Consider the following 27997-nt stretch of genomic DNA (forward strand, 5'->3'; position numbering starts at 1 on the left):
TTGGCCCTGCCTTCCATCTTTCCAAGTCAGTAAAATGAGGACCCAGGTTGCTGGGGGAACAATATGCTGACTGTGTAAACCGCTCAGGGAGGTCTGTAAAGCACTGTGAAGTGGTATATAAATCTAAGTCAGGGGTCTTCTAACTTGGCCCTTTTATGACTTGTGGACGTCAACTCCCAGAATTCCTCAGCCGGGCAGTTGAAGTCCTCAAGTCATAAAAGGGCCAGGTTTGAAGACCCTTGATCTAAGTGCTATTGCTAAGTGCTATCATGGACCAGCCTCCAAGGCTTGAAAAACAGTGAAGCAATTTCACTCCTCCACTTAACTCGGTTCTCCTAATAGGGAAGCTTACTAGAAAGATTAAAATGTAGTCCTTGACTTACAGCCACAATTGGGGCAGAATTTCCATTGCAAAGCAAGGCAGTTGTTAAGTGAGCCTCATCTTATTTTATGATCTTTTTGCCACAACTGTAAAGTGAATCATGCTAAGCATGGTAGTTGTGAAGAGAATCACATCCAATTTTACTATTTATTATTATTATTATTATTATTGCTGTTAAGTGAATCACTGCATCCATTATGGCAGAGGTCTTCAAACTTGGCAACTTTAAGACTGGCTGGCTGAGGAGTTCTGGGAGTTGAAGTCCACAAGTCTTAAAAGTTTCCAAGTTTGAAGACCCCTGCATTAAGTGAATCCAACTTCCCCCATTGACTTTGCTTGTCAGAAGCCAGCTAGGAAGGTCACAGATGCTGATCACAAGGCTCCCTAGATGAGTAACCATCATACATACAAGCCACTTGCCTAGTGCCCAAATTTTGATCACATGACAGTGGGGGGGGGGGTTGTTCTGCGAGGGTCATAACTGGTTGTAATCTTTTTTTTTTCCAGTGCCGTAACTTCAGATGGTCGCTAAATGGTTGCTAAGTTGAAGACTACCTGTATTAAATTGCTTTAAAACTAATAAACTAATTTAATCAAACCTAACTGAAGAAAAAAAATGCAGCATTTAATACATGCAAAGATAAGATGACAAGGCTCAGATCTGGTTATGTGAAATCTAGAATGCCCTGACTTCAATCTTATGCTGAGCACGATTTAGTCTGAAATCCATTTTTATAATATTAAGTCTCCGGGAGGAGGGGGGCTGTTTTTTTTTTTCATTGCCTTGCTTTTAGTTATCCAGTAATGGGCAAGATCACAAGCGGACATAAACCTTGTCTGTCTCATTTTTCTAAAAGCCTTATCAGTGTGTCGCTAAGATACCAGCAACGTGCTTATCAGGTGATCTCAGTAAAAGGGCAGCTGCTGGAGGTTTATTGTGCTGTGCAATGTTTACTCGGTATGGTTTCAGTTTGCTGAAGTGCTTGCATGTAGCATCCGTAACAATGATGAAAAGTGAGGTTTTAGGAGAAACATGCGAGGAATTCTTTTGAGGAACTCCCAGGATATTTTTGTAGGACACTTATCAATCAATAAAAGTTTCCACAGGGGCCTTCTTCGAGAATTGTGAATGTAGCTTCTTCACTAGAATTATACATTGCTCTAAATCAGGAGTCTGCCACCTTGACAAATTTTAAGGCTTGTGGACTTCAGCTCCCAGAATTCCTCAGCCAGCTAGTTGGCTGAGGAATTCTGGGAGCTGAAGTCCACAAGCCTTAAAAGTTGTCAAGGTTGCAGACCCCTGCTCTAAATAAAGCAGTCTATGGATGTTTCAAATGCTTATTGTTGTCTTTGAAACCATATTTATGTTGTTATATTAAATATATTGGGGAACGCGGTGGCTCAGTGGGTTAGGACGCTGAGCTTGTCGATCAGAAGGTCGGCAGTTTGGCGGGTCGAATCCCGAGTGCCGCATAACAGAGTGAGCGCCTGTTACTCGTCCCAGCTTCTGCCCATCTAGCAGTTCGAAAGCATGTAAAAATGCAAGTAGAAAAATAGGGACCACTACGGTGGGAAGGTAACAGCGTTCCGTGCGCCTTTGGCGTTTAGTCATGCCGGCCACATGACCACGGAGACATCCTCAGACAAATGCTGGCTCTTCGGCTTTGAAATGGAGATGAGCACCGGCCCCTAGAGTCGGAAACGACTAGCACGCATGTGCGGGGGAACCTTTACCTTTACCTTATTAAATATATTAAATATAACATAACATTATATAATGGATATGATATACAGGTAGTCCTCAACATACGACCACGAGCTCAAAATTTATGTTGCTAATTGAGAAATTTCTTAAATGAGTTTTGCCACATTTGTTAAGCGAATCATTGCCGTTGTTAACATGGTGGTTAAGCGAATCTGGCTTTTCCATTAACTTTGCTTGTCAGAAGGTGGCAAAAGGTGATCCCATGACCCCCAGGACACAGCAACTGTCATAAATATGAAGCAGTTGTCAAGCATCTGAATGTAAATGGCATGCTGCAATGGCCAAAAGTCTCAAAAAGGGTCTTAAAGTCACTTTTTTCCAGTGCCATTGTAGCTTCGAATGGTGACTAAATGAAGTGTTGTTAAGTCGAGGACTGCCTGTAATATAATATAATATCGTATACACATACACAATTATTTTGATAGGTGGGTTATGGTAGAATGAATCCAGCTACAAAGACTAAGATGGGAATAAATCTTTTCAGCTGGAGTTTCTCAGCTCTGGAATCCTCCAACACAAAATTTTGAGTTGGATCCAGACCAAATTATTCTCCCTTTGATCTCTTTTTCTTTGCTTTGCCTTGGCATTCATCAAAAACTGTTGCACAATTGTCCTTCAAACTGACAGTATGGAAAACAGTAAGAAACTGCTGGCATGCTGCTATTTGTCACCCTGTATTCCTCCCAGTATCTATAGAAGTTTAAAGGACAGTCATTAATGATGCAACAGACTTTAACCATTAACTAGGAAAGAAGATTTGGTTTCTCCCTTTTATACAAACGTGGGTGTCTTCTAGTTAACCATTTCTCTGGGAGGAGCACTCTGCTTTTAATAAAAGTTTTATTTTTAACATCCAAGTCCACTGCAGCCAACTTCCAAACTGTGTAAATTATCAGGGTAAATTATCACAGCTATTAATCATGGTTTTCTGAATTTAGAATTTAGCATGCCCATAAAGTGGGTAGAATTGAGCAATGAAAAATAGCTAGTCAATTTTTTCTGCTGCGTGGCAGCTTTAAACATTCTACAGCAGGGGTCCCCAAGCCCTGGTCCGTGGACTAGTACCGGGCCACAACATGCCAGCAACTGGTCTGCACAAACAAGCAAAGCCCCATGCGCAAGATGCAGGCAGCACACAAAACCACACCCCCTCCGGTCCATGGAAAAATCTCTCTCCACGGAACCAGTCCCTGGTGCCCAAAAGGTTGGGGACCTCTGTTCTACAGGTAATCCTTGACTTGCGACCATTTGTTGAGCACCCATTCAAAGTTACAACAGCACTGGGGAAAAAATGACTTAACAAGTGCTTGCACTTATGGCTGTTGGAGCATCCTCACAGTCAAGTGAACAAAATCTTGGTGGTTGACAGCCAGCATGTATCTACACGGTTGTAGTGTCCTGGGGTCATGTGATCACAACTTGGGACTCACTTAACTGCAGCAAAAAGGTAGTAAAATTGAATGTGATTCTCTTAACCACCACGCTTAGCAGCCAAAATTCTGGTTCTAATTGTGGTGGCAAGTCGCCAGGCCACCTGTATTGAGTGACATATTTGCCATCAAATTAATGGCAGTGTTTATGTCATTAAGAGTCCCCCAACAATGTGGTCTGGCACATAATAACTGATTCCAATATAAGGACCATACATTATGGGATGGTTTTAGTATTGACATAAACCTTCTAGGATATATTGTTCCCCCCCCAAATAGAATGTGCTTCATTTTCTGCTTATAGTAAATGTTACAGATAATAATGCAAATGGACAGCTAAGCAAAAGGGGACATGCATTCCACCTAAATAGGAATTCAGCAGTTTGGGTCATGTCAGCAAAGGAGCACACCATTTTTAATTTGCTGAACTTTCCCACAACCTGCATTTACCTTGAACAAGAGTTGGATGCAGCAAAATCGGGCCAGAATGTCTTGTTGCATGGTAGCATGTGCAACATGCATGTGTTCAGCACTGGTACAGCCAGTGCAGGATAGCTTTTCCCAACTTGTGCCTTCTCTATGTGTTGGACTACACCTCCCATCATCTTCCCAAGCCAGTCATGGAATGTTGGAGTGCTGTAAGCTTGGGAGTGCTCTACATTTCTCTTAAGTAGCTGTTCACGGGATTGACTCCTTAAGAATTTTGAAAAATCGTCTAGATCTGATGCTCTTAAGATTCATCCGAAAATAGCTTCTTCGCAGACGTGTTGTTCCATGCTCAGAGAAAGTTTATCCAGATGCTTTCTCCATTTTCTCCTAGGCAGGAAAAGCCCACCGTCTGAGTGGCGAAGAGAGAGAACAGCTCCTGCCCAATCTCAGAGCAGTAGGATGGAATGAGGTGGAAGGCAGAGACGCTATCTACAAGGAGTTCCATTTTAAGGACTTTAATCGGGTACAAAAGCACTTCTATTTTATTTCAAGAAAGGCTTATGCTTGAGTTGGGAACAATATCCAAACGTGCAGCTCTACACTGATTAACAGCAGGCTCAGCCAAAATGCAAATCCCAGGACGCAACGAGCTGCAAAGATACTCAGTTCCTAACCCTGCAGTGTAGCAACTGTTGACATGTGTAAGTGGGCCCGTAAGTGGGTTAAATACTTGCTAGTGCATCTCTTTATGTGGTCCCAAAGGTGCTTTTTTCAAAAGGCAACTGGAGTTTCTTGGGGGGGGGGTGTTGTTTGAAAAGGTTTTGCTTCTCAACCAAGAAACTTCTTCAGAACATCTTTTGGGACAGCCATGACCTGGATGATTGAGTATCTCCATAGACATTCTTTATGTGGGACACACCAAGATTGCTTCGCTTTTCCTGCGGTGGAGGAAAAGGAGCGTAGCTCTTGCCTGCTGATGCTACAATAGCTTTGTCGAGACAGGAGCTGCAAAGAGTGGTCCTGAAATCCTTTGCTGTCTTGAACGTTCCTTGGATTCAAATGCCAGTAGCCTCAGGTCCCCCCAAAATTATTTTCCCACTCCATCCCAAAAGGTTGGAGAGGATACCAATGATTAGAAATCGAGAAAGATGCATGGATTTTTCCTTTTTTTTCTGCCATGCTGGTCAGGGAAAAAGCCAACTCAAAACATCTGCTTGTGTCCGGCAGTCCTATCGCTTACTTGTTTGCATGCCTTAGAGCAGTAGTGGCAAACCCTTTTAGAGACCGAGTGCCCAAACTGCAACCCAAAACCCACTTATTTATCGCTGGGTGCCAGGTGGGCGTGGCCTACTGGGTGGGTGTGGCTGTGGTGCTGATGGAAGATTGGGTGGGTGTGGCCAAGGTGGGTGTGGTCACCTCAATGTCGCTCGTGGGGAGGGACACCTGTGGGGGGCAGCTGGTTGAAGAGGGGACAGTTGCCACCTGTGAGGCATGGCGTGGGTGCCCACAGGGAGGGCTCTGAGTGCCGCCTCTGGCACCCGTGCCATAGGTTCGCCACCACTGCCATAGAGAGTTTCTGCTGCTGGATGTAACAACTGCATAACATGAATTTTCCTTTGGAGAGGAGGAGAAAAGGACTGAACTCCTCCTCCATTCCAGCTCCAATCCTAAGAATCATCACTCTTGCCAACAGATTCTACTTACATTTAAGCCAGAATCAGGCAGATCCCCACAAAACTGCACATTAAAAACATTTCAATCTAGCACAACAAACCTTTCTCATTCATTAAAAAGAACTTGACCACTGATTTGTTCATTTCTGGCTTACACTACAAATTTTATTTGTATCATATCTCTTTTTTTTAATAAGTAACTCAAGGCAATGAAGATATTTAATACTGCTTCCCCCTCCTATTTTCCCCACAACAAACCTGAGAGGTAGGTTGGGCTGAATGAGAATGACTGGCCCAAAGTCACCCAACTGGCTTTGATGCCTAAGGCGGAACACGAACTCAGAGATTCCTGGTTTCTAGCCTGGTACCTTAAGCACTAGATCAGGGGTCTTTAAATTTGGCCCTTTTATGACTTGTGGACCTTCAACTCCCAGAATTCCTCAGCCAGGCACTGGCTGAGGAATTCTGGGAGTTGGAAGTCCACAAGTCATAAAAGGGCCAAGTTTGAAGACTCCTGCACTAGATGAAACTAAAATCATTCCTTCCATTAATTTAAGAATTAGCAACCTTTTGAAAGAGTATTAATTTTGCACAATTGACTTCTGGGGAAGCCAGGGTGAAAGGTCACAAATAGCAATCATGCCATCACGGAGCACTGCAACCAGTGGTGGGATTCAGATATGTGAACAACCAGTTCTCTGTGTGGATACCGCTTCCGGAAGTCCATTCTGGGCCTGGGCAACAAAAATTAGCTACCGGTTCTGCCGAAGTGGTGCAAAGTGGCTTAATCCCAGCACTGACTGCAACCGATCGTAAGTGTAAGCATCCAGATCACAATCGTATGAACCAAGAGTATGCTGGGATCACCAGAACCCAAGGATCGCTCATAATCACCATTCATTCAGTGCTGCTAGAACTTCAAACTTGCTGAATAAGTGATCTAAAGATGGGGACTACCTGTATCAATTCCTGCATTATTAGTAGGTCTGCAGATATTATTGAACTACAACTTCCAGCCACCCACATCAATGGCTAAGTTGAGTCTGTCTCATTCTGCATTCTGCAAACAGGAGAAACTAAATGCTATCCTTGGAGAGTGCACTGAGGTATACTGATAGATCCTTAATTGTGTGATTTGTGTTTCTTTCAGTGGTTGCAATACTAACAACTACCTTATCTGTCTTATTAGTGGAGTCTGTGTGGAGTTTCCCTTCTGTCCTTGTGTTTTTCTAAAACCCTCTTTCATCTTTTGAACAGGCCTTTGGATTTATGACCAGAGTAGCTCTACAAGCAGAAAAACTGGATCATCATCCCGAATGGTTTAATGTTTACAACAAAGTAAGAGATAAGTTCTTGTTCAAACCCTTTTTTTTAACCTGAGTCATTCCTGCAGTTTTCTTGGTAATGTTGTTTGGAAGTTTTCCATTGCCTTATTCCTAGGTCTGAAAGGGAGTGAGTGACTCAAAGTCACTCACCTGCTTCTGGTCTTCCCAACTTCTAGCCTTGATCTTTTATCACACCCCCAAACTGGTTCTCTGTTCAAGCTTAGATAAAAGTTATTTTAACTACCGTATTTTTCGGACCATAAGACGCACCTGCCCATAAGACGCACCCAGTTTTTAGAGCAGGAAAACAAGAAAAAAAATATTCTGAACCAAATAGTACCGGTATACTAGGAAGGAAGGAGGGAAGAGAGAGAGAAGGAAGGAAGGAAGGAGGGAGGAAGGAAGAAAGAGAGAAAGAAAGAAAGAGAAAGAAAGAAAGAAAGAAAGAAAGAAAGAAAGAAAGAAAGAAAGAAAGAAAGAAAGAAAGAAAGAAAGAGAAAGAAAGATAGATAGAAAGAAAGAAAGAAAGAAAGAAAGAAAGAAAGAAAGAAAGAAAGAAAGAAAGAAAGAAAAAGGAGAGAGAAGGAAGGTAGGAAGGAAGGAAGAAAGAAAGGAGGGAGGATGGAGGGAGCAAGGGAGAGAGAGAAAGAAGGAAGGAAGGGAGAAGGAAGAAAGAGAAGGAAGAAAGAAAGGAGGGAGAGAGGGAGGAAGAAAGAGAGAAAGAAAGGAAAGAAAGAAAGAAAGAAAGAAAGAAAGAAAGAAAGAAAGAAAGAAAGAAAGAAAGAAAGAAAGAAAGAAAGAAAGAAAGAAAGGTAGGTAGGTAGGTAGGTACCGGTAGTTTCTTTTCCCTGAATAGGTTTTCTAAGATGCCGAAGCAATTTCAAACAATTAGCAGTATTATCTTGCAAATGGGAAATCACTTCCAATAAACTTCGCAGAGAAACCTGCAGGGACAACTCCTCACGGCTTTGCCTATGAGGTTTAGTTTAGCAAAAACTTTCTTTAGCAGCGAGGTAAAAGAAAGAAAATGTGCGTGCGCAGGGAGGGGGAGGCAGTCAGAAGGCATGGCAGGCACGTCCGTATTTCCTCCCCTGCCGACCAATCACAGGGGCGGGGCGGAGAATTCCACGTCTTCATTCAATCACGTCTCTCCAAAGGAGCTGATGGACTGCGCTGGCTGAACGGGAGACAAGTGTTTTCACTTACCTTCGGACCATAAGACGCACCTCGTTTTTCCACCCACTTTTGGGAGGGGAAAAGTGCGTCTTATGGTCCGAAAAATACGGTACCTAAATCCATTGTAGCATAAGCCCATTAAATCCATAGGGTCTGCATCTTTCTAGCTGTCCAAACCTGTACCAGATTATATTTCTGCTAATTGGTGGGGGAGGGGGGCTATTTGAGCCTTATCAGAAGTGCTCATTCTGATATGATGATAAATACGATGAAGCAACTACCAGTCTTATAATGCAGCAAGAGGAGGAGAGGGATGTTTGTAGTAGTGACTCAATCTAGCAACTGCAGTGTAACTCTTTAAAAAAAAAAACCTTCTACGCCAAAGTGACTTGACTTCCCTAATCCTGGGTGGGACTGAGTGTTTTAAATTTCACTGATAAGCACTGAGGCCAGCAGTGAATGAAGATACCAAAAACATTTTATCATTAATAAATTGATTTTTTTTAGCTCTTTCAAGCACTTTGCAGCTATGCTGCTATGTATTCTCATAACTGCTGTACTAATTAGGCATTTTGTTTCTTTCAGGTTCATATAACCTTAAGCACACACGAGTGTGCTGGCTTATCTGAACGGGACATCAACCTGGCCAGTTTTATAGAGCAAGTAGCAAACACACTAGCCTAAAGTGCTCACCCCATCTTTGTCGGTAAAGGCAGTTTCTGCATCTTAACTTGTCAGAAAGCATCATGACAAATGTAATCTAGCCTCCGTATCCAGTTAATATGGGAGAACCCATCTTTTTGTTGAAGCTTCATACTTGCTTACTGTATGGTCACACATTGCAATAGGCACCAGCGCTGTGAATTCATTTGTTATCCATTATAAATCTGTCTTGTGTCAATATCTGTCTCTAGGGTTGTTTAGTCTGTAACCCTGTTTAGCAGTATTAAATGGGTGCAGGAAAAGTTGCTTGTGGTTGTCAGTTTTAAGAAAGCCTGCTCTTACACAAAGCATTGGAAATTGTTTCCCTGTGCATTTCTCTTCAGCACTGTTTCTTGTATTGCTTGACTTCATGAAAGGGGGGTAGACAGGGAAATGCTGGAATTGGTTAATCTTCTTTTAAACCAAGGTAGACACAACTGTGGATTGGTGATATAGAAACCTATATACTACAGATTGCAAGTCATGGTTGTTTTTCTTCCTTAGGATAGCTTTGCCCATCATGCGTTGCAAAACCACACCCAGTTTAGCATAGGCTAGTACAGCAGAAGAAATTAAAATCTCTCACACGTTCTGTCAGTGAACATTTTTTAAAGAAAGTTAAGTAGATTTTCATTGGTAAACATATCCGATAGGATGTGACAGGCTCATCCATTGGGCATGGTGGGCTTGAAAGAATTCAAGATGGCAGCTGTGTCTCTGCCATGCCCCCTTTTTACATTCACCATCCTTGTGCAATAATGGATTTCATCATAATTGAAATTACTCCAGAGTTGTAAATGAAGGGAAGTAAAAGTGTCACAATAAAAGAACTTTGATAAGTTCTTTTATTGCCACCTTGATTTTTTTTTTAACTATCTCGGTGCCCCCTAGCTTGCAAGAAATTTCAGACGTGGAGGTCGTAATCATCTTGGTGGTGAATGCAACCTTGACCGATGAGGTTGGCTTTCCAATAAACTCTTAGACGGGAAGAAGCTACTTTCCCATTGTTTTAAACTTGGAAGTTGAGGAAGAAAATAACATTTATTTTAAACCAGAAAACATGTACAAGATGCATGACAAAGTATACATGGGTTAAGTATTGAAACAAAGCAGGTTTGAACATGTATCAGTATTAAACTGAAATTAAGATCTTACAAAATTTAACATTCTGTTCTAGAAAATGAATGAAAACAGTTCGTTAAAATTACTTATGTGCGAGGGATGCAATCGAGTTTTCCTTTCTTAACGTATTTGGAAACATGTATCTGTTCAAACTAGTCAATACACATACATCAGGCAATTAACCATCAAGTTATTTTGTATTCACTCCATTCAAAGCTGCAATAGAAAGATGGCCAGGAAGAGATAAATGATTGATCCAAAGATTCACATAACACAGACCCCAAATTCGTGAAGTCACAAAGGATTGTGCAATAATAACTGAAAGGAATATGAATCTATACCACTAAAAGACTTGATTCTGTTTTTCCCCCTCAGGGAACTACTGCTGACAGAAAGTTAAGAGACTGTGACTGATCTAGCAGACTAATCTGTATAGAAAGTTTAAGATTGAATGGAACTGTTCTCCATTCACCTCTGTAAAACCAGGCTGGTGAACCTAGTTTTACACCTCAAGCCAGGGGTCTTCAAACTTGGCCCTTTTATAACTTGTGGACTTCAACTCCCAGAATTCCTTAGCCAGACACACTGTCTGAGGAATTCTGGGAGTTGAAGTCCACAAGTCATAAAAGGGCCAAGTTTGAAGACCCCTACCTCAAGCCTTAGAATAAAAAGCTAATGTGCCTGCCATTTGGCCCAGGAATGGCCCACTGGAGGCACAGTTACTTCTGGAAGCATATTAAACAATGGGAAAGAAACAATGTCTCTCATCCATTAGAGGTCAAGCTTCTAGACCACAGGTATCCCTATCACAGTTGCAAAGTGGACCGAGCTGAGACGTCGTGAAACACTGAAGATGAGTATATGATACCTGAGGTTAAGGTTATTTTCAGTATAGTACCATAGAGGAGGTGATCATCTGTTGATCTGATCATCTGCTTGGCTTCTGAGTGGAGATGCTCTCAGCATTTAAGGCAAATCTGCGTGTGCTCTCTTGAGAATGTGTCTGATAAATTAGTGCAACACCTGGAAAGGAGCTCTGGGTCCTACAGATAATTACATTCTGAGTCACTGGTTCTCTTTGAGTCCATAAAGGCGCTTAACAAAATGGCAGAACTAGGAACTGGAACCGTTGCAAGAAGCTGAACTTCTCAAACAGTGATTCTGAAGAAATATGATTTGCTTTCTCCTAATTGTAGTAACACAGAAACTAAGGCAAAAGCCCCTATATATATGGAAGAACCGTTTTATCCTTAGTACCTTCATGGATCCCCATGGCTCAAATACTTTGGGGGGGGGGATGTTACAGTTAAAAAAAAATTCTAGGGAAAGAGAAACACACCCTGAAAGTACAATCATTTGTACCTTCCTCTGATCATTTCCTCTCATTCAGAGCACCCTGACTTTGTCCTATCAACTGTGAAGGATGTTTATGTGCAAACTTTTGTCGAATTCACAGCTCAGTGTGAACATCAACCAAGAAAACGGTATCTACTAAAACAATTCAAAAGACCTGAGCATGAACAATGATGGAACAGACTTATATTGCCCTTAAGCCTGCTGTTTCTTGGACGCCTAGAAGCAGCAGTGAGTCATCATAAGAAATACAAATAATTATTAAAGTTAAAAGAGAGAGATAGAGAGAGAGTATTCCTGAAGTTTCACAGATCTGAACAGCCAATCTAAGCTAGGGGGTTGAACCTGTGTTTAATCTAAGAGGGAATGTTACGTCAACAGGTCAAGCTGCCTTGTGAGCTGTATCTGCAGAAGAAACACTTCCAAGTGATATTACCTTTCCTTTGAATTGTTTAGTGTGTCATCATCCAACAGTTGGGATATATGACTAAAAATCAGTTTGGAGAACCATTCATGTGCGTATCAGTCGAAGGAGAATGATCTGTGCTGTAGAGGCTGTCCAAATAACCACCAGCAATTTCTGAAACTAGGTTTCTGTCAGGAATGACTTGCGCCATACCATAGATTGCACTCTATAAATTGAAACAAAACAAAACACAATGATCAGCTAAGATTTATTCCATGCGTTACTTCTGAAATGTGTTACTTGTATTTGCATTAATAATGCCAAAAGTAGCTAACCGTAAAATCCAGTGCTTACGAAATAAGCAATCACAAGCCCATAAGCAAACATAAAAACCAGGAGCAGATTTAAAATGAAAGCCCATTTAAAAATGGGGGATTTTTTTTAAAAAAATAGAGCAGATTATCTTAGTTATCAAATGCCTAGGTATAAAAAGGTTGTGCAGTAAAGGCAGACCACCTACAGAAATTCTAAAGAAAGCTAAAACATAAAAACGGAACGTGACAAGTAAAATCCTTATACACAGAGAGAATCTGGAAAAAAGCCCTTTGCTGAATTTCCATCCAGTACACACTAGATGGTACTACACCCAGACAAGACATTTTTGAAAGACCTCCACACTAACTTAAACTAATGCTAGAGAAGGAAGTTACCCAACTAGTTTATTTTCAAATAATTTATTTCTTTAACATAGGGCAGGGGTGTCAAACTCAATTTCATTGAGGGCCGTGTCAGCATTGCGGTTGCCCTAGAGGGGGCCGGGTGAGTATGGCCAGGGTGGGCGTGGCCTACTGGGTGGGCGTGGGTAGAGTACGTATGGCCTACTGGGTGGGCATGGCCAGCTCTACATTGTTCGCATCAAGGGTGCCTATGGGGGCCTGGGCACGAGTGGGACAGATCTGAGGGTCTCCAGCAGAAGGAGGGTCTCTGGGCCAGGACCAAGGCAGTGGGGGCCGTTCCCTCACTGTTTCCAGGATGGCTTCGCAGGCCACATGAAACCACTTCGCGGGCCGGATCCGGCCCCCGGGCCTTGTGTTTGACATGTCTGACATAGGGTGTCAAACTGCCGGCCCGTGGGCTGGATGCGTCATGCCGAAACCACATTCACCCCAGCTCCAGCAATGGGGAAAAAGTTGCGATACGTCGCGACACGTCACATGATGTTGGGAGTTTGACACCCTGCTTTAATCAATTCCTAGATTTGTACCTGGAAGGGGAGGGCAGAGCAAGTAACTATGCTAAGCAAAGAAATATTATGCTTCCTAACTAGTCCTGGTCAATAGCCTAGTACTCACTGGACATATTCAACAATAAGCCAAAGTAAATGCAGTGCAATTAATTAGTCAACTAATTAAGGTGGAATTAAGAAATGTATGAATTACAGGTTAACCTGACATCTCTTTGAGTAAATCTAATAGGCTCACCACCCTCAACTAAATAAAAAAAACTTGGCCACTGGCTGAAATATAAGTATTACAGGATCTTGGGTGTAAATTTAGCAGTGTCCCCAAACTTCTAATTTGAATTATCAGGCTACAGTCCCAACCAGGTTTAAGTCTTATTCTCTGATTTGCTTTCTATCAACTGTGAGCGCCACTGTCTTGTCTCTAGGCTTCCGTAACAGCAATCCTCAAAAAAAAAATATGCAAAATTTCCTTTACCATGCCAGTTGTCTTTTCGTTTGGATTCTTCATGATCTCAGAGACACACTCTCTGACATCCTTCACCATTTGTTCAGCCACTCCAGGTTCTGTTTGTAGCAGTGTTAAGCAAAAATGAATGCTTGGAAAGAGACGGAGAAAGATAGCGTTAACTTTTCTTCACAATCAAAACCTTTCGTTTCCTGATCATACTCTATTCCAGAACTGGAAAATTCATCAGAAATCATGTCAACTCGGTAGCTACGTTATCACATCCCTATTACAAATAGACTGAAGGTGCTGGTTTCCTATTTTTTCAACATCTGATCACCCACTCAGTTATTGCTTACCATATTTCTTTCCTGTATTATAATAAAGTCGGTACGTTCTGCAGAGAGTAATTTTTTCTGCATTTATTATGCAAATTACCCTGTGTAAATTTTAAATAAAAACATCATTGCCCTATTATATGATTATACTATAATTTCAGCTTTCTGGAAAGCCTGTTTTACTTCATGTAATCTTAATGTCTTAGCCAGGGTTGGGTACAAAGGAAACTTCATAATTCTCCAACAAATTTATAGGCAAAGTGGGAGGAGATACAGTTTCTTGTCAACGATTTCTTAAGGATAAGTGATAAACTAACAGCAGTGTTTGTAAAAAAAAAAAAGCACAATACCCGAATTCTTTGTATCTTTTGTTGGGTTTTCACTGAATTAGGGGAAGTCGGAGAGAAGCTGCAGACTGCTGGAGAGATGACTGAGCAACACAAGCCATTCATAAATATCTCTTGGCTATTCTGAACAGGTGTCACAATACGCCATTCACAAGAACTTCTTAATAATAATATTCTCACTTGAAATAATTTCTAAAGCCAATTCCCTTTCAATACCTTTGAAAATGAACTGGCTTTAAAATTAAACTGAAGTTACGTCTGCCACCGAGTTCAATAAAAAAGTAGTCCTCAACTTATGACAGGTTGCTTAAGACAGAGGTCCCCAAACTGTGGGCTGCGGCCCACTAATGGGCCATGAGGGGTTTGCAACTGGGCCATGAAAACGGCCAACGAGCACGCGCATCCTTCCTTGTGTAGGCAGCGGGCGAGCACTCCATTTGCATGAGCGGCGGGCGCACGTGCACACCGCTTGCGCAAATGGACCTGTACCGAGTGCTTGCCGGTCACTCGAGTGAACCATCCCTTCCCACTCGAAGGCAGAAAAGCTGGGGAACTCTAACTTAAGAGAACCTTCAAAGTTCAACAGCCCTACTTTTGCGTTACTTATGAGCCAGATTTAAAGTTCCAATGGCCAGGGCCACAGTCATGTGCCCAAACGTCAGGCACTGGGCAAAATGGCTGCATTTATGGCTCTTTGTAGCATCTCGTGGTCATGTGACTATGATTTGCAACAATTTTGCCGAAAATTGGCACTTCCCAGTTCTCAGAAAAACTGTTGCATAGCAAACAATGAGTGCTCTCAATGACTGCAATGTTCATTTAATAAGCGCGTTTACATAACGACCAGTGCTAAAAAGGTTGTAAAATCAGGTTTACCTACAGCAGGCTCTATTATGGTTGTAACTTGAGGACTACCATTTTTGTTACCAATTTTTGAACTTCTCCAAGCAGGGCTGCAGACATTTCAAACTGGATTTTGGAGGAAACCCTAAAACCTACACTGCTATATTCATCTAACAGCGGCATTAAAGATTTATATTATTTCATGCCTCTGTGTAAAATGTGTAAAATGACATGATCAGGGGATTAATGACATCCTCCAAGACTAACACAGTCCTATTATCCCCCAAAGTCACCCCTCACTTTTACACCATTTTGTGTCATCAAACACCAAATCTGCACAAAGTCTCATATCCTTCATAATTAAAAAGATGCAGAAATTTCAAATTTAAGGTTCAATATCTCTGCTCCCATTTCCCCAACTATCATATTCTCCAAAACATCTGCCAGTTTTGTAACTATTTGGCAATTTAGCAAATGTTCATTACTTATGTATTAGCAATTAAATAAAATTGGGGGGAAATGATGAAAAAGCCAAGTGGCTTTTCCAGGGCTTTCCTCCAGGGAGATTTGAGTGCAAACTATGGTTCTGTTTTAGGTACGATTGAAGTTCATTTACTCCAATCAAACAGATAAAGAGTTGTTGAAGACAAAATGTGTTCAGGGTTGGCTTGTGTCTTGTTTTGCATGGGGTGGTTGAAAAAATGTCACGTTTTCTTCTTTTTTTGCCAATAACAATAATCATGCTTAAAATAATCTTTTCGCAGATGAAATTACGTCATCTTAAAATTGCAAACCTAAAATAATTTAAAAAGTAATCTAATCTAATTTTGATGATGCAAAGAAAGACCTAGGATGTAAAGTATTAACTAACAGATTAGCAATTATTTTGGCTGAACTGAAGTATTGACATATACTTTCAAATAATTGAGAAGAGTACAAAAGCTATTTATGACAGTTATTTTCTAATCCAAGTTTCCTAATTTTAAATCTTAAAAAATGGCCAGAACTAGGAATTTTCTTTAAAGAGGGGCAAAGGCTAATTTTTTAAGAGCTGTGAAAAAATGAAATTTCAAAATATAAAGCAAATCTTTTGCCTGAGTGTGGAGAAAATATATATATATCCTTTTACCACTTTGTAATTATTACTGCTCCCACAACACAGAAAGTAAGATTGTGATTTTATTCTTTAATCATGAAAGTCGAATTTGACAGAATAACAGAACAGAATAAGAGTTGGAAGGAACCTTGGGGGTCTTCTAGTCCAAATTCCTGCTCAAGCAGGAGGCTCTATTATTTCTGACAAAAATGGTTGTCCAATCTCTTCTTAAAAGCCCCCAGTGATGGAGCATCCACAACTTGTGAAGGAAAGCCATTCCACTGGTTTATTGTTCTATCAGGAAATTTCTCCTTAGTTCTAGGTTACTTCTCTCCTTGATCAGTTTCCATCCATTGTTTTTTGTCTTGCCTTGTGATGCTTTGGAAAATAGGCTGACCCCTTCTTCTTTGTGGCAGCCCCTCAAATATTGGAATACTGCTATCATGTTGCTCCTAGTCCTTCTTTTCACTAGTGTAAAGGTAAAGGTAAAGGTTCCCCCGCACATGCGTGCTAGTCGTTTCCGACTCTAGGGGCCGGTGCTCATCTCCGTTTCAAAGCCGAAGAGCCAGCGCTTGTCCGAGGACGTCTCCGTGGTCATGTGGCCGGCATGACTAGACGCCAAAGGCGCACAGAATGCTGTTACCTTCCCACTGTAGTGGTCCCTATTTTTCTACTTGCATTTTTACGTGCTTTCGAACTGCTAGGTTGGCAGAAGCTGGGACAAGTAACAGGCGCTCACTGTTATGCGGCACTCAAGATTCGACCCGCCAAACTGCCGACCATCTGATCGACAAGCTCAGCGTCCTAACCCACTGAGCCACCGCGTCCCTATTCACTAGTGTACACATACCCAATTCCTGCAACCGTTCTTCGTATCTTTTAGCCTTCAGGCGCCTAATCATCTTTGTTGCTCTTCTCTACACTATTCCGGAGTCTCAACATCTTTTTTTATATTGTGGTGCCCAAAACTGGATGCAGGATTCCAAGTGTGGTCTTACCAAGGTCTTATAAAGCTGTACTAACACTTCACACAATCTTGATTCTAACCCTCTGTTAATGCAGCCTAGGATTACATTGGCTTTTTTGATGGCTGCAGCACATTGCTAGCTCATATTTAAGAGTTTGTCCACTACTATTCCAAGATCTCTTTCAGAGTAATTACTAATGAGCCAGGTACCAACTATACTATGGCATTTGGTTTTTCCTGCCTAAATGTAGAACCTTACTTTTTTCATCACTGAATTTCATTTTGTTAGGTAGTGTTAGTTAGTGTTCAAGTTTGTTGAGATCTGGATATTGAGTCTATCTTCTGGGGTGTTGGCTACTCCTGCCACCTTGGTCTTGTCTGCAAATTTGGTGAGTTCCCCTTCTATTCCCTCATTTGAGAGAAAATTTGAGAAATTGTATATTCTAGTGCTAATAAGATAGTATCAATCAACTTAGAGTTAGCAAATTACACACATACGGAGTAAACATGTGGTGTGATCTTTGGATTTGTAGACCTGAAACCATACTTTTTAATAGAATTGGATATATACAGTATATCCATCCTTAATAAGACTAAAACTGCGAATCCTGGGTGTGTGCATGTTAGAAAGAAAAGAATCGAGCACCAGGATAGAAAAAATAAACTGTTTAATATGCAAAACACTTAGCCGGCTGCTTTTGCACCCTGCTCATTGAGCGGGTCACCGGTCTATTGACTTCAAACGGCTGTAGCGTTTCTAAATGTCCCGCATTTCTTCATGTGATCAGTTGTTGTTTATTCACGGTCACTCCCCTGGTGAGCGTATACACATCAGGGAGCCGATTACTCAACCACAGTTGTTTTGTACCGCCCCCCCCTTCTTTGGTCGACCCTGAGCCTCCGTCTTAAAGCCAGGCACGTTATGGATTCGTCCTCCCTGGGGATTATTGTTGTGGCTACGCCCTCCAAATCAGGATCTAATACAGGGCATGTCCCAAAGTCTGACACAGGGCACATTGAAGATGTATATATGCATATATGCATATATGCATATATGTATATATGTATATGCAGTGCTTTTTTTGTAAAAGAAAAAGGTGCCGGAACTCACACAGGTCATACAACCCGCCTTGCCTACCCTACAAGGTTCCATCCAAAAAAGGTACCGGAGCGTTCTAAAAAAAAAAAGCTCTCTGTGTGTGTGTGTGTGTGTGTGTGTGTGTGTGTGTAAAATTTATCGCTGAATTCCAGCTACTGAGATGCAACAAAATATGGACATTTTCTCTTGAACTCCCCCCTGTGGGTTTCCATAGACTTATGACTGGCCACTGGGGGACAAGTGGTCTAAATCTGCCATGAATCTGCTCAATCCAACAGAGAATTTTAGGTGCTTGACCAGTGCTCTGCCTCCCCCACCTGAAAGTGATGGAGAAAAAAAAACCAGAAACTCACCTTCGAGGGAACTGTAAAATATTAAGATTCCATCCTCTGGCTATTAACAGGGTTGACAATTGGTAAATGTCAAAGGAATCAGACTTGAAAGCAAAGACAGAAACCTCTGGTTTGCCAATGATAGTGATGTTGTCAATTTTCTGCAACCTTAAAGAGAAACATGTTAAAAATGTGTTCCATCTAGTCTATGGTCTTCTAGTTACATTTAATGCTGTCAATTTATGTTGCTCAAAAGCCATTATCAAAAGTTGTAATTTCAGCCGCTGTCCCTTCTTAATCCAGGAATCAGTTTTTCTAAACAGAGAGAATTGCGGGGTTGAGGATAGAGTGGTTGTTTTATTATTATTTTCTTTCTTTACACAATATGTGCCTATACCTGTGTTCTGGTAAGTATCCACAGAACAGAACAAGGAAACTAATACATCATCCAAAGCAACATGAAATATTACTTTATAAAACAACTTGACTTTAAAATGAAGCGTTTTCAACAAAAGAGACCACAATGAATTGCAGTGGCCACATCTGAATGCAGAATGGGATCTCATAATTTCATCTGAGATCAAATTAAGTCTTCTCCAAGTCACAAATTCCCTTCTCTGGGTTTTAAGCAGTTCAGGAGTTTTTTCTTCCTTTTTTTTTTTTTTGACTTAACTCCAATGGCAAAAGTGCTTCTAAACCGATTTCCATTGTTATCAGGAAAAAAAGGGAATATGTGGATAATTGATCCAGATACGTTAAAACAGCATAGAGGAAAAAAGAAATGGAACTCACGAGTCCGCATCCCATAGCATGTTAATTGTAATTTAAAATGCTCGGAATCCCAAGAAACACAAGAGGTTATGCATTCTTTGTGTAAATCCCGACTTGAAAGTTGTTTACCCAAAAGATACCCAGCACGAACCTTCAGATGTTTCCTGAACTACAAACACCTAACATCCTTCCTTATTGGCTATGCTAACTGGGGCTGCTGCAAATTGGTAATTTTACTTCAGTAGTATCTGGAAGGCCACAAATCTCCATGAAATCTCTAAAAAAATACAACCAGACAAAATCTCAATAGATATTTGCACTTTTCTGAAATAATAGTGACATGAGGGCAATTTTATTTCCAACAGAAGATGAAGCTCTGTAGAAAGTTTTAAGGGATTCATCAAATATTGCTTAAATGTTGACATTTGTAGTGATGCCAATCTAGGGTGATGGCAGTGACCCTCCCCTAAAAATGTTGCCTCTTATCTATTAAGAGTTATCTGATTACACAACCGAAAGTGAATACCACAATATTAGTCTCACAGCGTGTGTAGTCCTGTCCAAGGTAAGGTAAAGGTAAAGGAGTCCATGCGGATTTTACTCCCGTAGTCTTGGGCAATAATAGGGGGTGATGCTCATCTCTACGAGGCTGTTGAGCTAGCGCTGTTCAAAGATGTTTCCGCGGGCTTGTGGTGGAAGTCACGGAACGCTGTTACCTTCCCACCAAAGTGGTAGCTATTTACATACTTGCATTTGCATGATTTCGAATTGCTGGGCTGGAGCGAGAACGGCAGCTCACCCCATCTTGTGGCACTTGGGTCACAAACCTGGGCTGTCCACTTTCCAGCCGACAAGCCCGGCATCTTAACTGCTGAGCCACCACACTGCCCAGCCCTGTCCAAATGTACCATACAATCAATCCCCTAGCAGACACCATTAGTTGATATTTGATTAAAAGGAAATTACACTTTTAATTTAAAAGTATTATTTTGTGGAGTATTGTTGAGAGATATTCCAAATCTCATCTTCCTTCTGAGTAAGAAAGATGTCTTGGAAAAAAAAGGAGGAGGAAGGAGGAAGCATGAAAGTCTTCCGAACTGCACATATCTAATTTCTATTATAATTCCATAATTTCATAATAGTAAAGTTGGAAGGGACCTTGGAGGTCATCTAGCCCAACCCCCTGCTCAGGCAGGAAACCCTATACCAGGGATAGGCAACCTCGGCTCTTTTATGACTCATGGACTTCAACTCCCAGAGTCCATGAGTCATAAAAGAGCCGAGGTTGCCTACTCCTGCCCTATACCATTTCAGACAAATGGCTGTCCAGTCTCTTCTTAAAAACTTCCAGTGTTGACTTCCGGTGGCGACGCGACGTCGAAAGACAGCCGTTTTCGGGCTGCCCGCTCCGCAGCTGTGTTTTTCCATCGTAAACAGCGCCAATCAGCTGTTTAGATGGATTTGAAGCCCCCTCCTCGGGAGAAGAGGAGGGGGTGAGGCCCCAGGTAGGGGTTGAGCTCTCTGGGGCCGCCTGAGCTGAGAGCTAGGGCGGCTGAAAGATGAGCCCCCCCGAAGCCTGGGTTGCTCCAAGCTGCACAGCGCCTCTGCTCTGGGATTCTTGGAGCAGAGCCAGGCGTTAGCAACCACCCCTGCCAAAAGGAAATACTTTTGATTATCAAGATGCAGGCAGAGCGGTACAGGAGGTCAAGGTGAAGTGGACTCTTTATCTTTACTCTCTAGCTCAATGGATTTTATAGCTTTAAAGTGAAAGTGCGTAATAAGTGAAAGTGGGGGAAGATGGCGGCTAAAACTTCTAAAGCTCTTCGGAATGCGGGTCTTCCCTGGTGCAAGAGACCTCATTGCAAGCTTTGCTTCCTCCTGCATCTCCTCCAGTATTGACGCTTAAGGATTTACAAGATGCTCTTGGAAAGCATTCACAATTGATGTCTGACATGATGGATGAAAAGTTGAAAAAGCTGGAGGAGAAAATGGAGGAGAAAATGGAGAAATTGGAGAAGAAGATGGAAGAGAAGTTTAGAGCAATGAGGGTGGACATGTTGTCTATGATTGAATCCGTAGCTGAATGTGTGCAACAGCTGGATGTAAAAGTGGAGGATCTCAGTCAAAAGAACTCTATATTAGAAGCAAAGGTATTAGAAAATGAAAATATAAGGGATAAAATGGACGGAGAATTGAGCCTTGTTCAGTATAATCAGATGCAGAATGCTATTAGAATTAGGGGTTTAAAGGAGAATGGTAAAGAAGATCTAAAGCAGCTGATTTCTGAGGCTCTGGAAGGGGTACTGGGCCAGTCAGCATCTGAAATTGAGGGAAATATGGACAAAGTTTTTCGTGTAAATTCATGGATTGCAAGACAGAGGAAGTTACCCAGAGATGTGGTGGTCTATTTTACAAAGAGAGTAATTAGAGATGAAGTCATTCAAGCTGCTTATGATACTAATTTGGTAGTGGCTGAGCAAGAAGTATTGGTTTTAAAAGAGATTCCTCCGAAGATCTTAAGGAGAAGGAAAGATTTCGCATTTCTAGTACAGGAACTTAAGAAACGTGATATTAAGTTCAGATGGGAGATTCCAGTTGGGTTGGTGACAACGCACGAAGGTAAAAGACATCGTTTGGTTACTGTGGCTCAGGCACGTGATTTTTATAGTAATGTGTTAAAAGCAACCCCCCTATCATTTTTGGAAGCTGCAAAAGGATACGGTGTGGGAAAGTTTCAAGATGTTGCAGATAGACAGACAGTGGACAATGGTGTTGGAGGGGATCAAGCTACAGTCTCATCGGTTGCTGCAGGAGGCCAGAAGATGACGCGTGCCGCCCTAAGAAGAGCGAGACGAGAGCAAGAGCAAGACCAGCGGAAAGTTATGGAATCTTCAAAGTGTGCTTACAATGAAGATGTAGGAGGAGAGCAGTCTAAAGAAGTTTTGGGGGTCATGACAGAGGTGCTCCAAAGGTTTTGGGGCATTAAGATTGCTGATTAAATTTTTAGATTAGAATGTCAATGGAGTAAAATTATTATAGAGGAGAAAGAAAGTTTTTTTTTCTTTTTTTTAATATTTTATACAATTTAAGATTGATGTTATTTGCTTGCTAGAAAAGTATATTAGGGTTATGGACTTAAAGTATGTGTTGAACTAAGAGTGGGTATGTAAACTCCTAATTAACAACAAGTTGTCTTAGAGATTGCCTAATTTTTTTTTATATATACTCTTTTTATTTGAACTTTTATTTGAACTTAAGGATGATTTGGAACTATGAGACATTTGGCGTGATATATGCAAGAACTATTTTTGACTATAGTTTAGTTTGGTTGGAGATTATTAAGATTAATAGAGATAAGCGCTTTTGGTGCGTAACTGAGAATTTGTTTGGAAATTAGAGAAAGGTGGGAGAATGCAAATAGCAGGTGAAAGTTTTTTTTTTCTTTTCTCAATTTATTTTGAGTAAAGATCTTTTTCTGTTTTCCTCTTTTTCTTTTCTACTTTATTTGTAATATTAATATTGTTTGTACTCATTTTATATGAGCTAGAGAGAGATAGAATTTATAGTTTATTGTTGATAATATAGGGGTGTTTATGTTTGTTTTTTGATTTTATGCCCTGTATTTAGCTCTGGGAAGTCGGGGGGGGAGTGGGGGAGAGGGATAGGGGTGGGGGAGGGGGGGATTAAAGTCAAAATGTATTGTAAAACTTTTTAAATAAAAAAAAAAAACTTCCAGTGTTGGAGCATTCACCGCTTCTGGAAGCAGGTCGTTCCACTGGTTAGTTGTTCTAACTGTCAGGAAGTTTCTCCTTAGTTCTAGGTTGCTTCTCTCCTTGGTTAGTTTCCATCCGTTGCTTCTTGTCTTGCCTTCGGGCGCTTTGGAGAATAGCTTGACTCCCTCTTCTTTGTGGCCACCCCCTGAGATATTGGAACACTGCTATCATGTCACCCTTATTATTCCAGTCAATACGGCCTCTTCTCTCTGCTATCCACCAACAGAGAGCCACGTAAGAGTCATCTTTTTCCTGTGTTCAAAAAAGGGCTGGTTTTTCTGCACTATTTCCTTTGCCCCCGACACAAAAAAAATCCAGTAGCTTAACGTTGCTGTTTGCCTTGCATAATTTCTAGTCATGCACATCATCTTAATATACTTTGTGTGATCCACCACTGTGTAAGAGTATCATATACGGATGATAGCTAGCTAAGAACCCCGTCCTATTTAACGCTTCCAAAGAGTACAAACTCTAGAGCCGCCAAAGAATGCTGAAATGGGCACCCAGGAAGAAAGGAAGTATAAAATATAAGAGAATAAATGGAAATCGGATACATACTCAGATACGATAAACCGTGTAGTTGAGATGATCTTCCGGGTGGCTTCCACATACCCTTGTTCCCCTAAGTACACCATGGTAGCCCAGCAAGCTGCAATAAGGCATCCAGGTCTGGAACCAGCAATAGTGGGCGAGGGGTAAATTCCTCCTTGCCAATCAGGAGCAACGAAGAATTGGTGATGCCGGTATTTCTTATCACTGTACAGTATCACAGAGGAGCCCTTTGGAGCATAGCCATACTGCAAAGAAAGGGACGATATTCAAGTTGCAAGTAATCACCCACAAAAATCAAGGCCAACAGGTTCAAGACCCCTTTTACAGGAATTAGAAGATTTGGTAAGTTTATCATTCTCTACTGATTTACCAAATAATAATAATAATAAACCTTTATTGTCAAAGTACAACATGTGTACATTGAGATTAGCTGAGCCTCCCCTCCTCTCTCCCCCCAACACACAGTGACAACAAACCCTCCATCCCACCACACCATGTGAACCAACTACACCACACACCGGCCTCCCAAGTCAATTCTGCATAAGATTATGTCCCATTTAAAAGCCTAACAGCCCACGGATAAAAGCTATTTTTCAGCCTGTTGGTACGGCTGGCTATATTCCTATATCTCCTACCGGATGGTAGGAGAGTAAAGAGATACCGTCCAGGGTGTGAGTCATCCCTGAGAATCTTCCTCACTCTTCCAAGGCAACGAGCCCTGGCGATGTCATCCAGTGGTGTCAGGGAACAGCCCACAATGTCTTGTGCTGTGCTCACTACCCTCTGTAATGCCTTCCTGTCCGCGGCTGTCAGACCAGCATACCAAACCACAATACCATACGAGAGGACGCTCTCTATAGTAGACCGGTAAAAGAGGGTCATTAGAGACGTGGTGTTATCACTGTTGGGGAAGCCTTGCCACTGCTTTTTTTTTCTATTAAGAGGTATTCAGAATTTTTCCAAATAATTCCCCTTTGGAGGAATAAAGTCATGAAAACAAATGGTACCTTGCTCCAAAGGCAGAGAATCCCAGATGCTCAATAGCAAACAAGTATTGTTCTCATTGATGTACTTTGGTTTAGGCTTCCAGTTTTATACAAACTGCAATGATATATTTATCCTCTGTTTTTTTTAAAAAATTGTGCATTTCATTTATTTTATTGTTTAAGCTGCCTGCAGTCGCCCCAAAGTGCTTTTTCCAAAAGGCAGCTGAACATTCTTGGGGGTTTTTTTTTGTTTGAAAACGTTTCACTTCTCATCCAAGATGCTTCTTCAGTTCTAACTGAAGCTTCTAACTGAAGAAGCTTCTTGAATGAGAAACAAAATATTTTCAAAAGAAAAAAAAGTCCAGTTGCCTTTGGAAAATGCACCTTTGGGACAAACAATGGCCTGGATGATTGAGAATCCCCATATATATTCTGCCTAGAGCAGGGGTAGGCAACCTTGGCTCTTTTATGACTCATGGACTTCAACTCCCAGAATTCCTGAGTCAGCTGACTCAGGAATTCTGGGAGTTGAAGTCCATGAGTCATAAAAGAGCCGAGGTTGCCTACCCCTGGCCTACAGTCACACAGAAGTGAGATGGGGGCCTATATAAATCAAACGAAGAAATTATTTCTTAAAAATGACACTGCTTTGGAAACAATTTAGAAGAAATATGCCTGGTCCAGCTTAGCGCAGTTTCAAAGCAACACCCATCAGAAGCTCATATAAATCTTCCTTGAAAACACACCTTGTGCGTATCTGCAGAAATGCTCGTGACCCCTTTCACTCGGAAATCAAAATGCTGCTGTAAAGGATAGCCAGCCTTCTCCATGAAGACAATGAGAAAGCCTCCCAGACAGGCATCCACATGGAAGGGAACATCGTATTTCAGTGCAAGCTGCATCAAGACAGGAAAAGAACTTAAGATCATCTTCGGTCACAAAAGTGAACTACTAGTAGAGCTTGGAGACTGATAAAACGTATTCCTTACAAATAGTCCTCGGCTTTCGACCACAATTGAGCCCAAAATATCTGTTGCTAAGCGAGACGATTTTTAAGCGACTTTTGCCTTATTTATTTGTTTATTTATTTATTTAATAAATAAATAAATTGATTAAAACACTATATACAACACATAATATACAAAAATTAAAATAAATTAAACCAAGTAGCCCTTGGTTTAAACCATTTAACCCCTTTTCTTGCCACAGCTGTTAAGATAGTAACACGGCCGTTAAGTGAATCTGGCTTCCCCATTGATTTTGCTTGTCAGAAGGTCGCGAAAGATGATCACATCACGCCGGGACACTGCAACCATCACAAACGCATGCCAGTTGCCAAACGTCTGAAATTTTGATCTATTCAATGCCATCACCTTAAATTGTGAATTGCCATGGCTCTGACTTTTGGTAATGCTTAACAGCTCTTCCTGCTGGAAATTACTGACGTGAAATATTTCTTTGGGTGAATAAAGTCATTTACCAGCAGATCAACATTAACAGACCATTCCTTTAAATTTGAGAAAAAGAAAAAAAAACCACTTTTCTCATACCTAATTTTTTTATGGTTATTTTCAGTGACAAAATCTGGATTATTGCTACTTCAACTGAACGTCCAGTCTATGGAATACATTATAGTATAACTTTATTGATTAGCCGATTAACTATATTAACCATGTGGAATACAGGATGCAACGTGAAGCTGATCTAGACCCTTGGCAGTAGTAACCATGATATCTTTGGAAAAATCTGTCCTGAACTAGCAAACATGTCAGCTGGAATTTTGTACATGTGAGTTATGGTCTTTCTTCTAAAGTTCAGTCTGATTCCAAATTCCTGGATACATCTGGAATCCAATCTCAAATAATTGATGGGGACCCTTTCATCAACAGGTCATACATCCAAATAAGGCAAAAATGGTACACCAACGTGTACATCCTACACCCAAACCTTTTTAGAAGTATATGTTCTCATATACAATTACAGTGATGCAAAGATAACTAGAAGTGGTATTTTATCTCTTCAAGAGGGGTATCCATTCAGCAATTTAGATGCTGCCCTATAGCTGGGGGACATTTTTGGAAATGAACAGTAAAACCCCAAGCCATAGCAAAATTAACATGGCAGGGCACAACTGTTGTGATTCAGGGTCAGCCTGTGGGTTCAGCAGTTGGGTCGGACAATTCAGAGGAGGAGGAGGGGGGGTGTTGCAGAGGACAGCCCTGAGGTTTTGCAGAGCCCTCAGCCAGGCCCCTCCCATCTGGTTACGACACAGACCCACCTGTGTGAGCCTGACAGCGTGGATGAAGATGACCCACAGCTGGCCCTGTTCAAGGACGCCCGACGCAGGAGGCAGTCAATCAGGAGTAAACAGAGGAAGGCAATGGGGCACCTCGGAAGGAGGCAGAGAGAAGCCACGCCTTGAACTGTTTAAAAGGGGAATGTGTGAGAGGGCTGGTTTGCTGAAGGCAACCGTTTGAATAGCTCCTGTTTCATGGTTCGTGTTTCTGTTTTGCTCTGTTTGCTCTGTTTTATGTCAATAAATTTGGCAGGCTTAGTTCCAGCCTCTTGCCGTTTTGTAAAGGGGTTGTCCCTGCCTTTTCTGCAGGGCCGGTAGTAGGCTGGTACAGAACAACAACAGCAATGAAACAGTGGTGCCAACTACCTGGCAAGAATACAGCGACAAGTCTGAAATTACAACGGCACTGAAAAAAGTGAGTTATGACCAGTTTTCATAGTTGAGATTGTTGCAGCACATGATCAAAATTTGGTCACTTGGCAACTGGCACGTATTTACAACCTTTGCATTGTCCTGGGATCATGCCATTAACATTTATATACCCTTCCCAGCTGGTTTCCGACAAACAAAGTCAATGGGGGAAGCCAGAATCTGTTAACGGCCGTATGATTCACTTAACAGCTGCAGTGATTTACTTAACAGCTGTGGCAAAAAAAGGTTGTAAAATGGGGTGGAACTCACTTAACAATTCGGGCTTAGTTGTGGTTGCAGTTGCAGCAGCTCTGTATTAATGTACAAATGTTACCTTTGCTACTTCTTCAATGGGGTCAATGCTTCCATGAGGAAATTGTGGGGCTGAACAGACCAACATGGCTGTATTCTTGGTAATGGCTTTCTTCATTGCCTAAAAAAATCAGGACAAAAGTCGTTAGGAATCAATGATACCTGTGTGGAAGTCAAGGGATTAAAACTGAGTCATCTGAAGAATTCCTTGTATTAATTTACTTCCTTCCACCCACCCGCCTCTCTCAAAGATTCCATCACTCTGTTCAACTCAGAGTATCGGAAACATCTAGATGAAAATGCTGGGGGGGTACCTTCACATCCACCTGCATCAATTCCGTCAACGGAATACGCACAATCTTAATCCTGAAATAATGGGCAGCCTTGTCAAATGCTGCATGGGCACTTAATGGCACCAGCCTA

At 41.5% G+C, this 27997-nt stretch overlaps 2 protein-coding genes across 3 annotated transcripts in view; one reads left to right on the top strand and one right to left on the bottom strand.

Annotated features, from left to right (window-relative positions):
• Positions 1-8999, top strand: part of PCBD1 (pterin-4 alpha-carbinolamine dehydratase 1) — a 12346-nt gene extending 3347 nt beyond the window's left edge. Inside the window, exons 1-4 of one of the 2 annotated variants that reach the window (XM_083364836.1) lie at positions 3209-3373; positions 4398-4529; positions 6937-7017; positions 8766-8999. In XM_083364836.1, coding sequence (XP_083220962.1) covers positions 3224-3373; positions 4398-4529; positions 6937-7017; positions 8766-8864 — 462 coding nt within the window. In that variant the 5' untranslated portion in view covers positions 3209-3223 and the 3' untranslated portion in view covers positions 8865-8999. Of the gene's footprint in view, positions 1-3208; positions 3374-4397; positions 4530-6936; positions 7018-8765 lie in introns of those variants that run through there. The other variant, XM_083364837.1, reaches the window with a different exon arrangement.
• A 2771-nt stretch (positions 9000-11770) lies between these two features.
• SGPL1 (sphingosine-1-phosphate lyase 1) overlaps positions 11771-27997 on the bottom strand; it is a 64995-nt gene continuing 48768 nt past the window's right edge. Inside the window, exons 8-14 of the mRNA XM_083364787.1 lie at positions 27889-27994; positions 27597-27695; positions 25302-25451; positions 23576-23814; positions 18495-18641; positions 13482-13602; positions 11771-11989 (exon numbers count right to left, since the gene is read on the bottom strand). Of these exons, the coding sequence (XP_083220913.1) occupies positions 11852-11989; positions 13482-13602; positions 18495-18641; positions 23576-23814; positions 25302-25451; positions 27597-27695; positions 27889-27994 (1000 nt within the window). The 3' untranslated portion in view covers positions 11771-11851. The remainder of the gene's footprint in view (positions 11990-13481; positions 13603-18494; positions 18642-23575; positions 23815-25301; positions 25452-27596; positions 27696-27888; positions 27995-27997) is intronic.

This window comes from Vipera ursinii, assembly GCF_947247035.1.
Source record: "Vipera ursinii genome assembly, chromosome: 5".
NCBI classification, from domain to species: domain Eukaryota; kingdom Metazoa; phylum Chordata; class Lepidosauria; order Squamata; family Viperidae; genus Vipera; species Vipera ursinii.